The sequence below is a fragment of the Danio rerio genome, chromosome 16 (assembly GCF_049306965.1).
Source record: "Danio rerio strain Tuebingen ecotype United States chromosome 16, GRCz12tu, whole genome shotgun sequence".
NCBI classification, from domain to species: Eukaryota; Metazoa; Chordata; class Actinopteri; order Cypriniformes; family Danionidae; genus Danio; species Danio rerio.
The window spans coordinates 5,468,498-5,482,500 of NC_133191.1; the positions used below are offsets into that span (position 1 = coordinate 5,468,498).

The 14,003-nt window shown below is 37.1% G+C and overlaps 1 protein-coding gene across 5 annotated transcripts in view; it reads left to right on the forward strand.

Moving 5' to 3' along the window:
* Positions 1-553: 553 nt before the first annotated feature.
* The window catches only part of plecb (plectin b), a 246,898-nt gene continuing 233,448 nt past the window's right edge, over positions 554-14,003 (forward strand). For 4 of the 5 annotated variants that reach the window (XM_073925718.1, XM_073925740.1, XM_073925719.1 and 1 more), the window contains exons 1-3: positions 554-596; positions 706-880; positions 7,749-7,944. In XM_073925718.1, coding sequence (XP_073781819.1) covers positions 7,752-7,944 — 193 coding nt within the window. In that variant the 5' untranslated portion in view covers positions 554-596; positions 706-880; positions 7,749-7,751. Of the gene's footprint in view, positions 597-705; positions 881-7,748; positions 7,945-14,003 lie in introns of those variants that run through there. The other variant, XM_073925722.1, reaches the window with a different exon arrangement.

The window sequence follows — 14,003 nt, forward strand, 5'->3', positions numbered from 1 at the left end:
TTTATTTACACCTGCAGTACCGATGCCTATTTTACAAGAAACATGTTTGGTGAACACTTATGCTGTGTGTTGGTGCTCATTATTTACCGCGCTGAATATGATTTGGTGCAAACAGGCGTTCACAATGGTATGGACCATTATAGGGGTGGTCTAGTGTATATTTAAGTTATTTATTATTTTAATTATCAATATTATTTAAAATACAGATCAAAGCGAACTATTTCTTAACTATTACAGGGCAGACCTCTCCCCATACGTCTTGTTTTGATGTCCTTAAGGGGAGATCAAGCATTAATTAGGGGGGCCTGACTCCCCAACCCCCCTTGTTATTCGCACCCTGGTTGTAGGCTGGTTAATGTGAGTTATTAATTAGCATATGCCTTAACTAATTAATTCATAATAAAGTAATGTTTAGTTTTCACATTAGTACATCATTATTTGTGTACTGCTGTTACCGGGTATAATTCACAAGCACACCTGCCTGTCTCTTTAATTTAACCGTTTGTCGTGTTAAAGCTCGGTCAGATACCGGACAGCACCCGGTCCTCTATCCAGATCATCACCGGGGACTTCATCACTGCAGCTGCAACCAGCCGGTGTGCTTTAATCATCTTTATGGCAGCACTTTTGGCGCAATGGCTTTGTTTTCCTCGGGTTAATCATTGATCGCTGACGTGTGTGTGTGTGTGTGTGGACGTCTCTCAGCATTGCAGATCCAGCATTTCCAGCCCTGGTGCTGCGCCAGTCTGACCGCACCGCGAGCCTGATCCTGCCGCGCGTGGATTCGGTGGATCCCGGTGAAGAGGAGCGCGTGTCCCGCTGCGCATGCGCGTCAATGCCGCTCTGACTGAACTGAGAGGAGAGAGAAAAAGCTGAGACGGTAAATTACCACACATTTCTGCATTACAGTTTCTTTATGTGACATCTGGGGTTTATTTAACGGCAAATTGTAAGGAAGGAGAACAGAGAGGTGCATGGATGTTTTAAAGAGACGGACGGGTCTGCAGTGGTGTATAAATATGAGTGCTTCCACTGCACGTCCTATATGAATAGTTATTATGCGACTTTAATTGTAAGTCATCGAGTAAATGTAATGATTTGAGGGTGTTTATGGTTTCAGGAATGTCTGTGTAGCACAATGCGGATGATTATTCTTCACTTGTCATCAGTCATGATTGTTATTCTCATTGTTTTATTGTAATGTTATATCGTGTTACACCCATGTTGTCCTCATACTCCAGCATAACTGCGTTATAAATGGGTGTTTCTTCAGTTTTTACCGTGTGGACCTTATACACTGTTAAAAACAAATGTTTTAAAAATATCTTCATGTTGTCCCAACACAAATCGATTAAGTTAACGTAATTCTTCTTTACATATTTAAGCGGATTGAACAAAATGCAACTAAGTTGTCCCAAAACAAAGCTTAATGATCATGCTGATTCTGCTCATTTTAAATAAGTGGATTGAACAAGCAGTAAAAATCATTGTTTGAGTAATAATATTTTCTGGAACTGGCATATATGTAACCCTCTAGCGCACACATTATGATAAATCTATAAAAATAATATTTGACTGTTTTTCTTTTCTTAAAATGGCTTATTTATTTATTTATTTATTTATTTATTTATGCAATGAACTTGCCATATGGCAACAATGTCCAACAGTGAATCAAACTTAGATATTTGAAATGTAAAACTTTGCTTATAATTAATAATTATGTTGTTTGTAATGATTTAATTGGTGTTGCTGTATCATAAGCTTTAACACAGAACTTATAAATGACACCTTATACCTACTTTCCAACAACTCATATTCCAACAGCTTTCATTCATTCCATTCTTTAGTTAAATATTATTGACACAAACCTAATATTGTATTATCATGTATACAACATACAGTAAATATAAATATTTTCTACAGTAAATATTATAACAAATAAATCACACGTCTAGTTTATCCAGATGCATCAGAGTAATGTAGCTAATAGCCAACAATATTTATATATTATACTATATACTATGCTACACCTGTCTTATCTGCCTCAGAGCTAACTTACCTGAACTGTCACTATCAAATGTCCAGTCTGCATCATTCTCATGGTCACTAAAACCCATCTCACCCTCACTTTAATCTGCAGGAAGAGCCAGTTCTGTCCTTTTCTTCTTTCACTTACCATAGAACATGGTGATGCTCGCTAATACACTGTTCCCTGTATTCATATCTATTCAAAAGTACTAGATTCACAAAACTAGACTTTATCCATAATGCAAATGCTATTAACACATGACTAATCAACATTATATTACTAACAGTCATGTTGTTATTGTTACAACTTAAAAGTTCACAGCTGACCTTGATAGCTTGCTAACCCATTGCAATATTGCATGCTGCTTTAGTCTTTTAGATATACTTAAGACTACCGATATTGACATCTAAAAAAATATTTAAATTTCGTGGGGACTTTAAGACTAACATTGTGCACTAGCAACCAAAACACTGTACATTTTGATTTGATGTAGAGTTTAAAGTGTGTGTCAGAGTTGAGTTCAGTCCTCTGTCACTCTCCATCATGCGTCAGTGTGTGTTTATTTGCTGAGTTCAGATGATGGATCTGTCATAACAGAGCTTATAGGACACCCCATGACTCAGTGAGCATCCATCCGATGGCTAACCAGTAAAAGATCTTGTCTGTATATCAGATATACATCAGGACTCACCCTGGACTCTGTATCTGAACTATAATTAGTAAGAAGTATCCTTACACCACAGCTATCTTTTTCATGTTGACTGTGGCCCTGTAAATCCATTCTTAAAGTGTTTACTGGAGGAAAGAGGTGTGCAAAAAAAATCCTTAGTACTTTTTTTGTGAGTATAAATATGTTGAAATGTACACTACCTGACATATGTCTTGTCTCCTATCCAAGTTTTAGGAACAATAAAATAAAAACTTGACTTCTAGTTGATCATTTGGTATCAGAAGTGGCTTATATGAAAGGCAAAGGCCTCTAGATTACGCTTATTTTACCAAAATTAAAATATGATCATGACTTGATCTTTAATTATTTAATTAGGAAAATAAGGTCTGACTTTGCTTAGACAAAAGTGTTGTCACTTAACAGAAATAATGTACAATATAGAATATAAAGTCATGCTGCAGTGGAAACAGAATTAATATCTTATATGACTCCCATGAGCTTGGAGGACTGCATCCATACATCTCTGCAACTCCCAGAGCTCATCAAGATTCTTTGTATTCATCTTCAATGCCTCCTCCTTCATCTTACCCCAGACATGCTCAATAATGTTCATGTCTGGTGACTGGGCTGGCCAATCCTATAGCACCTTGACCTTCTTTCCTTTCAGGAGCTTTGATGTGGAGGCTGAAGTATGAGAAGGAGCGCTATCCTGCTGGAGAATTTGTCCTCTCTTGTGGTTTGTAATGTAATGGGCAGCAGAAATGTCTTGATACCTCAGGCTGTTGATGTTGCCGTCCACTCTGCAGATCTCTCGCACACCCCCATACTAAATGTAACCCCAAACCATGATTTTTCCTTCACCAAACTTGACTGATTCTGTGAGAATCTTGGGTCCATGCGGGTTCCAGTAGGTCTCCTGCAGTGTTTGATGCAGTTCAACAAATGATTAATGGGAAAAGTCCGCCTTCTGCCACGTTTCTAAATGATCAACTAGAAGTCAAGTTATTATTTGTTGCTCTTACAACTGGGATCAACCACAAGAGTTGTCAGGTAGTGTATATAAAATTACATAAATCAGTATTTTTAATGCTTTCCCTGTGAGAGGCTGCTTCTGGAAGTGCATCCGCTCTGGAAGTGCATCCGCTCTGTAAAACATTTGCTGGATAAGTTAGCAGTTCATTCCGCTGTGGCAACCCCAGATTAATATAGAGTCTAAGCTGAACAGAAAATTAATGAATGTGTATTTTTAATGCACCGCGAGTTAACGAGAACGAACAATGAATGACTTTTTTTTCATTAACTAACATTAAGTGAGACGAATAAAAACTGTAATGAATCTATGTTCATAGTTTATTTGTGTTAGTAAATACATCTAACAATTACTAATGGATTGTAAAGCATTTTCAATAAATCAAATCTAAACTGAATCCACTTTCTGCAACTCCTGCAGTTGTTTGTTGTTGAGGCAGCAGGATTCATTCACGTTAAAAATACCGGTAACTTATTATGAGTTCACTTAACGTTTATTGCAGGAGTTTTGCTGTGCGTTTTGGTTTAATAGTTAACTAGAGTAGCTCATTTTCATCTTATTTACATATCTCAGCTTTTTCAGTCATTACACAACTTCATCTCTATGTACACTGCTCAAAAAAACACAAGCTCATTAAATTAAAAAAAATAAAGGAAACACTAAAATAACACATCCTAGATCTGAATGAATTAAATATTTAAAAAAACTTTGTTCTTTACATAGTTGAATGTGCTGTCACACAAAAATGATCAATGGAAATCAAATGTATTAACCCATGGAGGTCTGGATTTGGACTCACACTCAAAATTGAAGTGGGAAAACACACAACAGGTGGATTCAACTTAGATGTAATGTCCTTAAAACAAGTCCAAATTGAGGCTCAGTAGTGTGTGTGGCCTTCACGTGCATGTGTGACCTCCCTACAATGCCTGGGCATTCTCCTGATGAGGTGGCGGATGGTCTCCTGAGAGATCTCCTCCCAGACCTGGACTAAAGCATCTGCCAACTCCTGCACAGTCTGTGGTGCAATGTGACGTTGGTGGATGTAATAAGCCATGATGTCCCAGATGTGCTCAATTGGATTCAGATCTGGGGAATGGGTGGGCCAGTCCATAGCATCCAACCCAAGCTCATTCTGAAAACATACCGCTATATACATTTCTGGAGAGCGCCAAATACATTCCAGGAGGTATGTTTTTTTGCCTTTTTTGTTTTCGTAAATCCACCTGTGTATGCTTTTCGGATCTCAAATTTCTCTCGCGAGTGCCCCTGCGCCTGTTGTTCTCACGTAAATCCACCAGAGCCCGCTGTCGACTGACTGAATGACTGACTTACTAACTGATTGACAACATTATTGACTATCTCCAGAAGTGTATATAGGGCTACGCTTTCAGAATGATCCTGTATTGGATGTCCCAAATGTGCTCAATTGGGAAACAGGCGGGCCAGTCAATAGCATCAGTCTATAGCATTGACTTGTTACATTGTGTTGTTTAAGTGTTCTCTTTATTTTTTGATCTGTGTATAACACTTAAACAGCTGAAGAAAAAAAAAGTATTTCAATTCTAATGAAAATTTCAAACAATATTTTTAATGACTCATTTCTAATAACTGCCATGATGACAGTACATAATATTTGACTATAAACTTTTCAAGATACTAGTATTCAACTTAAAGTGCATTTTAATGGCTTAACTCAATTAGGTTAAGTTAATTAGGCAAGTCATTGTCCAACAGTGGTGTGTTCTGTAGCCAATCGAAATAAATAATTTCTCAAAAGGGCTAATGATTTCGATCTTAGCGTTTTTTAAATACCAAATTGGCATGAACAAATAACAAGTTAGTGTTAGTCAATAGTTGCGTGTGTCTTTCTAAACTAGTGCATCTCAGTCTGTACATAACAGGGATAAAGTTCAATGTATCGCACTCGTTTTACATAGTTCTACATTATAGCACAGGTGATATGAAAATATTTTAGATACTGCTGGCAGCGCTGAGGTTAATCATTTACTGTTAGTCAGCCTAACTTTAACACAAGGGTCAGTTACACAGAAAGCGAAGAGGTCATTTACTTGAAAACGTCATAGACAATGTGATGTAGTATTGTGCGTCAGTCTGTCATCAAACAGGTGGATTTTATACTGGTGTAGATAAGTATATTTTTACTGTATTTCCGGTATGCACTGTAAAACATATCCATAAATTAAATTATTTTCCCTCATTTATTTTTGCTTTTGATCTGCGTTATAGGAGCTTGATCTTTCTTCCAACAACTTTTAACAGTGAAAAGTTGAAAAAGAAACTTTTATGAACATTTTTATTAGTGTAAAGTGATATATTGTTTGGGTTGGTGTTGTGAATTACACTACTAAAACCATGTAGCAAACTGCCAGCACATTTCCTGTTATTTTACAGGCTTATCTTTCCATCTATTATTTCTTATACATTATATTATCTCTTCCTATTCTAAAATGTCAATAAAAGTCACTTTGTTAAACTGTAGAGTTGAATTTTTAACATTAAAAGTCGACAGAGCAGAGATCAACATCCCATAATGCAATTCACAACCAGAAATAAACAAAAAACACTTGTGAATTACAAAATTGTTATTAAACCAATATTTTTTTTTACAGTGTGTGCCTTGTAATCTGTGACTTTTAATAGTTATTAATGCATTTTAAAGGGGTAGTTCACGGAAAAAACTGACATTTGATCTCCATGTACTCACTTAATTTGTTCTACAATTTTTTGAATGAGTAAAAAAGAAATTGGCCTTTAATATTAAAATGTTTTAATTTCTGGTACACATACAGTACCCCCGGTTTCACAAACAAGGTTTAAGGCTAGTCAAGATTAAATTGCATGTTTGAGCTGTATGAACTTGCGGTGAGATGTCTTAAAATATGTCAGTGTCATATTTTATCACCAGGTGCACACCAGTAGTATATTTTTCTGAGGTCATTTTTATAAATGTGGCTAAAATAGCCTAATTTAACTAAGACCTAGTCCTGGCTTAATCTAAGCCCTGTTTGTGAAACTGGGCCATAGTTAAAATAAACGCAACCCACTTCTCTGTTACATATTCACACAATGTGTATCAAATATAGAGTTTAAAGACTTTAGAAGATAAATATCCTAAAGAAATAGGCTTATTTTACAAGTCAGTTGAGTTTTAGCATGTTTGAACCCTTTTAGCCAATCTCTGGGTCTGGTATTAGCACTTTTAGCTTAGCTTAGCATAGATCATTGAATCACATTAGACCATTCGCATCTGTGACCAAAGAATTTCAATAGTTTTCATATTTAAAGCTTGACTCTTCTGTAGTTACATCGTGTAGGCCAACTGAGACCAACAGAAAATGAAAAGTTGCTAGTTTCTAGGCTAATATGGCTTTAACTATACTCTCAGTCTGGCATATTAATCAAGGAACTTTACTGCCGTACCATGGCTGCAGCAGCACAATGATATTACACAGTGCCTAAAAATAGTCCCCAGTTGGGTAGTTTGGTTATATTAAAGGAAGTTAGATCATTTTCAGGCGCTGCGTAATATAATTGCACTTGCTACAGATAAATGAAAATATATAAACACATCTATATTTACGCCCAGTCTTCATAAACATGTTCTTATTGACAGTGTTAAACGTTTTGCCACCCACTATTTTACTATTTTATACAATTCTTGAGTGGAAAGCATTAATTTTCAATATTTATTAGCAACATATACAACCTTATACTTAATGTTTATGCTAATGCTTACTATGTAATGCATCCTTTCCAAAAATTAGTAAGAATATTTCACTTCTTTAACTTTATTTTGGCATTTTTAACACTTTTTACTATACTTGTTATCAAATAATTGGAGGGCATGACAGTCTTTTTTTAGATACAACAGGAAATATACTTATTTAACTAAAGGCCATTTGTAGACATGCATTTAAGCTGTGTTTTCTGTTTATAATCAGTGTGTTCTTGAATCATGAACTCATGTGTATTAATTCTGTGTATGTAATGTACAGACGATGGCTGCCGGCCAAAGGGACCGACTGCGAGATCTTCCTCCAGCGGATCAGAGCTCCAGCGAGCGCAGCGCCTCCCCCAGTCCTGGAGACACACTGCCCTGGAACCTGCCTAAACACCAGCGTGTCAAACGCTCCAAATCAGCCTCTGGAGACGTGCTGGACCCAGCTGAAAGAGCCATCCTCCGCATTGCAGGTCGGTCTGTCTTCAGTTTAAGCTAATCCAGACTCCAGCATCAAGGCAGGGATTCAGTGGCGGTTCACAGAAATCACACTTTGAAGCATTAGTTCACCCAAAAATAAAAATTCTTTCATCATTTACATACTGTTTATTTGTTTCAAAGCTTTATGAGTTTCTTCTTTTGAACATAAAAGAAGTTATTTTGAAGAATGCTGAAAACCTGTAGCCACTGACTTTCATAGTATGTGTTTTTCCTACTATAGAGATCAATGGCTACAAGTTTTCAGCTTTCTGAAATCTTCTCTGAAATCTGAATCTTCTTTAGTGTTCAACAAAATAAAGAAACCTATGAAGGTTTACAACCATTTAAAGGTAAATAAATATTGAGTAAATTTACATTTTTGGGTGAACTAGTTTACATTAAATTCTATGTAAGCGAGACATTTATTTTAAAAATAGGAGAGGCAGGGAGACTTGTTAATACATTTTTTAAAATATATAAGCAACGAGGACAAACACCAAATGCATTTAGCCTACTTCTGATTGGCCACAATGTTCCCTAGTAAGATTACAACAATGATTACACTTATTTTTTAAGTATATCTAAGCTTATATTCAACACACTATGCAGGACTTTTACCTTAGAAACTGGAGAGGCAGGCTTGTTTACAGATTTTGTTTATATATAAGCAATGACAACAGATGCCAAATGCATTTATCCAGCCATCTCAGAAGATCACAGCATGTCTGAAAGCAAAATAAAGCATAAAGAACAAATGTAATATTAGTAAATGTTGCACTTCTCCAGGATCCCCCTGCTCCTTTTAGGAATGAAATGTGAGATATTAGCTGTAACACATGGCAAAGCAAACGCAGTATTGATTTTGCAGGAAGGAAGATATATTTACAGTTATATTTATATATATAAGCAATGAGCACAGACGCCAAATGCATTTAGCCAGCCATCTCAGAAGATCACAGCATGTCCGAAAGCAAAATGCAGGATATACGGATTAAAAATGTATTTAGCACCACCTTGAAAAGGAATAAGGCCTGTTTAACTGTATCGTTTGTTAGTTTAATGTTTATATTGTGCAATTTGTAGAGCATGTTTGTAACGAGGCAACAAACACATGAATAAGTGTAAGCATTTAATACACATTTATGCATTGTGTCATATTACTTAGCTCTTACTCTGATTTGTCTGGAGTTAAAGGACAGCAATACCCATAAAAAAACTCCTCTGCTTTTATCTAAGATGGTTTGAACGATGGATCTGCTACAGAGCAACTACAATTTATAGTTTATTTTCCAATCATGCATTGTATACTATTGTGTTTTTGCTAATGTCGTTGTTTGGGAAATGCAGATCGGCTGCATATAAAATTTATATAATATTATTAAATGTTGCCTTTCGTCAGGATCCCCCTGCCTCTCTTAGGAGTGAAATGTTAGTTGTAACATGTGGCAGAGTGAATGCAATATTGGTTTTGCAGGCAGGGAGACATGTTTACACATTTATTTTTATATATAAACAATGAGGACAGGGCGAGCCAGTGTCGAAGTAGGTAGTGCTGTCGCCTCACAGCAAGAAAGGTCGCTGGGTCGGTGGTTCGAACCTCGGCTCGGTTGGCGTTTCTGTGTGGAGTTTGCATGTTCTCCCTGCCTTCGCGTGGGTTTCCTCTGGTTTCCCCCACAGTCCAAAGACATGTGGTACAGGTGAATTGGGTAGGCTAAATTGTCCGTAGTGTATGAGTGTGTGTGTGTGAATGTGTGTGTGGATGTTTCCCAGAGATGGGTTGCGGCTGGAAGGGCATCCGCTGCGTAAAAACTTGCTGGATAAGTTGGCGGTTCATTCCGCTGTGGTGACCCCAGATTAATAAAGGCGCTAAGCCGACAAGAAAATGAATGAATGAATGAACAATGAGGACAGATGCAAAATGCCATCCCATCCCATAAAATCACATCATGTCAGAAAGCAAAATGCAGGATATACAGATTAAAAATATATTCAGCACCACCTCAAAGAGGCATAAGGTCTGTTTAACTGTATCTTTTGTCAGTTTAATGTTTATATTATGCAATATTATGTAATGAGGCAATAAACATATGCATAAATGTATGCGTTTAATACACATTTATGCATTGTGTCATATCCCTTAGCTCATACTGTGTTTTTTGAAAGATGAAAGGAAAGCAATATCCATTAAACACTTATTGGCTTTAAACTAAGATGGTTTGACTAATGATGGAGCTGCTACAGAGCAACTACATTTTACAGTTTTTTTTCCAAACCATGCATGCTACCATTGTATTTTAGCTAATGTCGTTGTTTGGGAAATTTGCCGCATATAGAATTTATATGATATTAGTAAATAATGCAATTTCTCCAGGATCCCCCTGGCCACCTCCTAGGAGTGAAATGTGAAATATTAGCTGGAACACGTGGCAGAGCGAACGCAATATTGATTTTGCTGAAGAGCAAATGTGCACAGGCGGATGATGATGGTTTCAGTGTGTGCTTCTGATGGAGGATCACAGCACTCAAGCATGAATCATGCAGGCAAATTTCAGCCGCAGTCCTGTGAGACGCCTTTATATTGTTAAAGGAATGTTAACCAGAATAGATTTACTGCATTAGATAGTGGTAAAGCCATAGATAGGAGTAATTATAGCCTCTGAGTGAGATATTAATGGGAAGAATTAGCCATATGTGAATTAAAATGATTAGATTTGGGGTTAATGTTGTTTTTAGATTTTGGGGTTTTACTATACTATATGTTGTTGAAAGTGAAGCTTTGGGTGCTTCCCTTCTGCACCACCAGAGGGAGCCATCACCTGAATTCTAATCGACAATTTATGAACTCGATTTCCCATAAGCCTTCCTGCCCGGGACTGATTGTGGTAGCAGGTGTTTTCCATCAGCACTCCCGCATATAAGCCTCACTCATTCAATGGCTCAATGCGAAGTCTTGATTTGCACAACAGTCATTACCAAGCCGTCTTTCATTGGGGATATTGCCTCACCTGTGTCTTGATGACTTAGCCTGTAACATTGTCTGTGATTGTCTCTCTTCTGGCTCCCATTATAATTTTCACACATTTTTTTTTCTTTTTTGAAATTCGCAAAAAAATAATCATGGAGTTTTTCTTTTTTATTGGAGCAAATAGGAGTACAAAATATGCATTTGTGATACTCTCTCATTTAATTTGCTCTAAGTTTACCAACTATGACGACTTGCGCTGAAAAGAAATCCAAAAATATATAAAAAAGGATCCATTAATGGTGTGGCACAGTTACAGAACTTGTAATATTTTCATCAGGAAATAGCGTAATTGTGTACACTAAATTGACTGGTGTTCTGCATCCAGACTCTGCTGAGCATCTGCAGTCAGACCTGAACACTAGCAAAAGAGCTCAGGGCAGAGAAACACTTCTTTAATGAGGATGGACAGAATGAGACCTGAGTGTCCTCAGAAAACTACTGTCAAGACCCGGATCTGTGGCACATGAAGAGACAATTCAGCATCCAGCAGATCTGACTTTCTAGTCTCTGTCTGGCCTGAGTCAGCAAAAATACACAGTCACACACATACACATATACACAAGCGTTAGTGTTGGGGGTTTACGAGGACTCTTAATAGGCATATTGCATTTTAAACTGTAAACAATGCTTATAATATGGCCTTATTCCACCCCTAGCCCTAAACCCAACCCTCACTGAAAACCAGTGGCAAAAATTTGAATGTCAAAAAACCTAGTTAAATATGATTTTTAAGCGTTTTAAATTATGAGGATACAAGTTATGTCCTCATAAACCACCTAAATTGAGTACAAATAGGTCAAGCCAGTATCAACAAATTTCTGTCCTTGTAAACCACCGAACCCAGTACACACACTGTGGTTTGCTAGCTGATCTGTACGACAAGCGCCAGCTTCTCCTGGACGTGTACAAGAAGGAAGTGTGTCAAAAACGTACGAGAAAACACTCCTTGAGCAACATATTTCAAATTTCCGAAAATGTAGACAGCGCCCTCTAGTGGATTTCTCATCTGAAAAGTACAACCAAATGTACCCAGGGCAACATATTTTGTGTTGTGTTGTGTTGAGATACTAGTGCCCTCAGAAAACTACTGTCGAGACCTGGATCTGTGGCACATGAAGAGACAATTCACCATCCAGCAGATCTGACTCTCTAGTCTCTGTCTGGCCTCAGTCAGCAGAAATACTCAGTCACACACATACACATATACATACACAAGCGTTAGTATTGGGGGTTTACGAGGACTCTTCATAGGCATAATGCATTTTGTACTGTAAAAAACGCTTATAAAAAAGCTTACAGAAAAAGTTATGGATGCACGTTACACATCCGACTGTACGTTGCGTTTTCTTTTTCTTATAATGCACTGAGTTTTGAGGTAAGGGATGTTTTCATTCGCCATTCACTGACAGTCGGACAGGCTCATGCAGTTCATTAAACTCCCTCTTTTAAAATAATCGAAAGCGAAATAAACCAGTCTCCACATATAAGCTTTTGTATCAGCGCGCTGTTACATTGAAAACATTTCATTCTATTCGCGCCTTCTAATTGGTTTTCGGGATATAGCGGCTTTTGCCAACAAACTGTTATTTCTGAAGGCGCTGACGCTGCGATTTAAAACATTTGAAATAAATCTATTTCTTGAACGTGCCTAAAGCATTCATTCAATGTCATTGTCTCAATTTTTGGCAGAAGTGGCATTTAGCGGCGTTTGCATCTGAACTCTTCATATAAATATTCACCCCAAAATGAAAATCTTTTTACTCTCTTTAAAGTGGTTTCAAGCTATCATGAGACACAAAAGAAGATATTTTGAAGAAAGCTGAAAACCTGCAACCATTGACTTCCATAGTAGGAAAAATAAATACTAAGGAAGTTAATGGTTACAGTATTCAACTTTCTTCAAATATTCAATTGTGTTCAACTTAAGAAAGAAACTCATAAAAGTGTGAAACCAGTATAAATGACAAGATTAAATAGAGTATATGCCGAAGCATGGTTATGGGACTTTTAATTTGGCAGTAACCTGGGTTTCCGGCGAACGGTATGCCGATGCAAAAACCGGCGGGTTTAAGGTCTGTTTTCTTTAAAAATCAGCGATCTTCACTAGCTGAGTGATACCCGATATAAAGAGGGTCTCAGATTGTACTAGAAGCACTGCATTAAATTAAAATTTTCTCCGCCATTTCTTTGTAATATGAGCATTTATTTTACCCCAGTATATTCAATGGAGCTTCTGCCCTAGCCTCCCAATTCTGACTGGCGCATGTGAGTAAACGGCTTTTTGTCTCGTTTTACCCTTGAGCAAGTAAATGAATGCCTAAGCCTATTTAATTGAATTTATTTTAATGACATTACAATATACGTAGATGCTGTAAAAGAACCCTTATAAAATGGAAAAAAGTTCACAATAACAGGTCACCGGAAGTTTATCAGTATGGGAAAACACTAGCTCGGCATATACCCTATTTTTTTTAGGTGAACTATCCCTTTAATCTGTACCATACATATATATTAGCCTAAACTAAACCATTTTATTTTGTATATATATCTGTGGCATGTTTCTAATTTTTACCCTTTGTTTTAATATCTTCATTTTTTGTTGATGATTTTTTTTCTGCTATGTATGCACATTGTGGACTGCAGTTCATATGAATGGGCAGTGCTTGTTACGGAGCATAGGTGCTGTATCTTGATCCGTCATACACTTCTCTTCCGCCTTGATGAGTGTGACTTAATGTGTGTGGTGTAGTATTTAGTGTACACAGTCTTAAATGTGCACGTTTAAACTGCAGCGTCGTGCTGAGACATGATGGATTACACATGGACAAACGCTGAGTCGCAGCTTGTGTGTTTTGTTGACGTCCACAGAGTTGCACGAGTCCTGCGTAAAAGGTTGACCTAAACACAGTTTTACACCTGCGGGTCTGTAACCTCCGAAAAACACAGCCCAGAGTATTGTTATCTATATATGAGTGATTGTTATTTTCACTTTTATAGTAATATTTGAGGGAATGGTATCCTTATGTC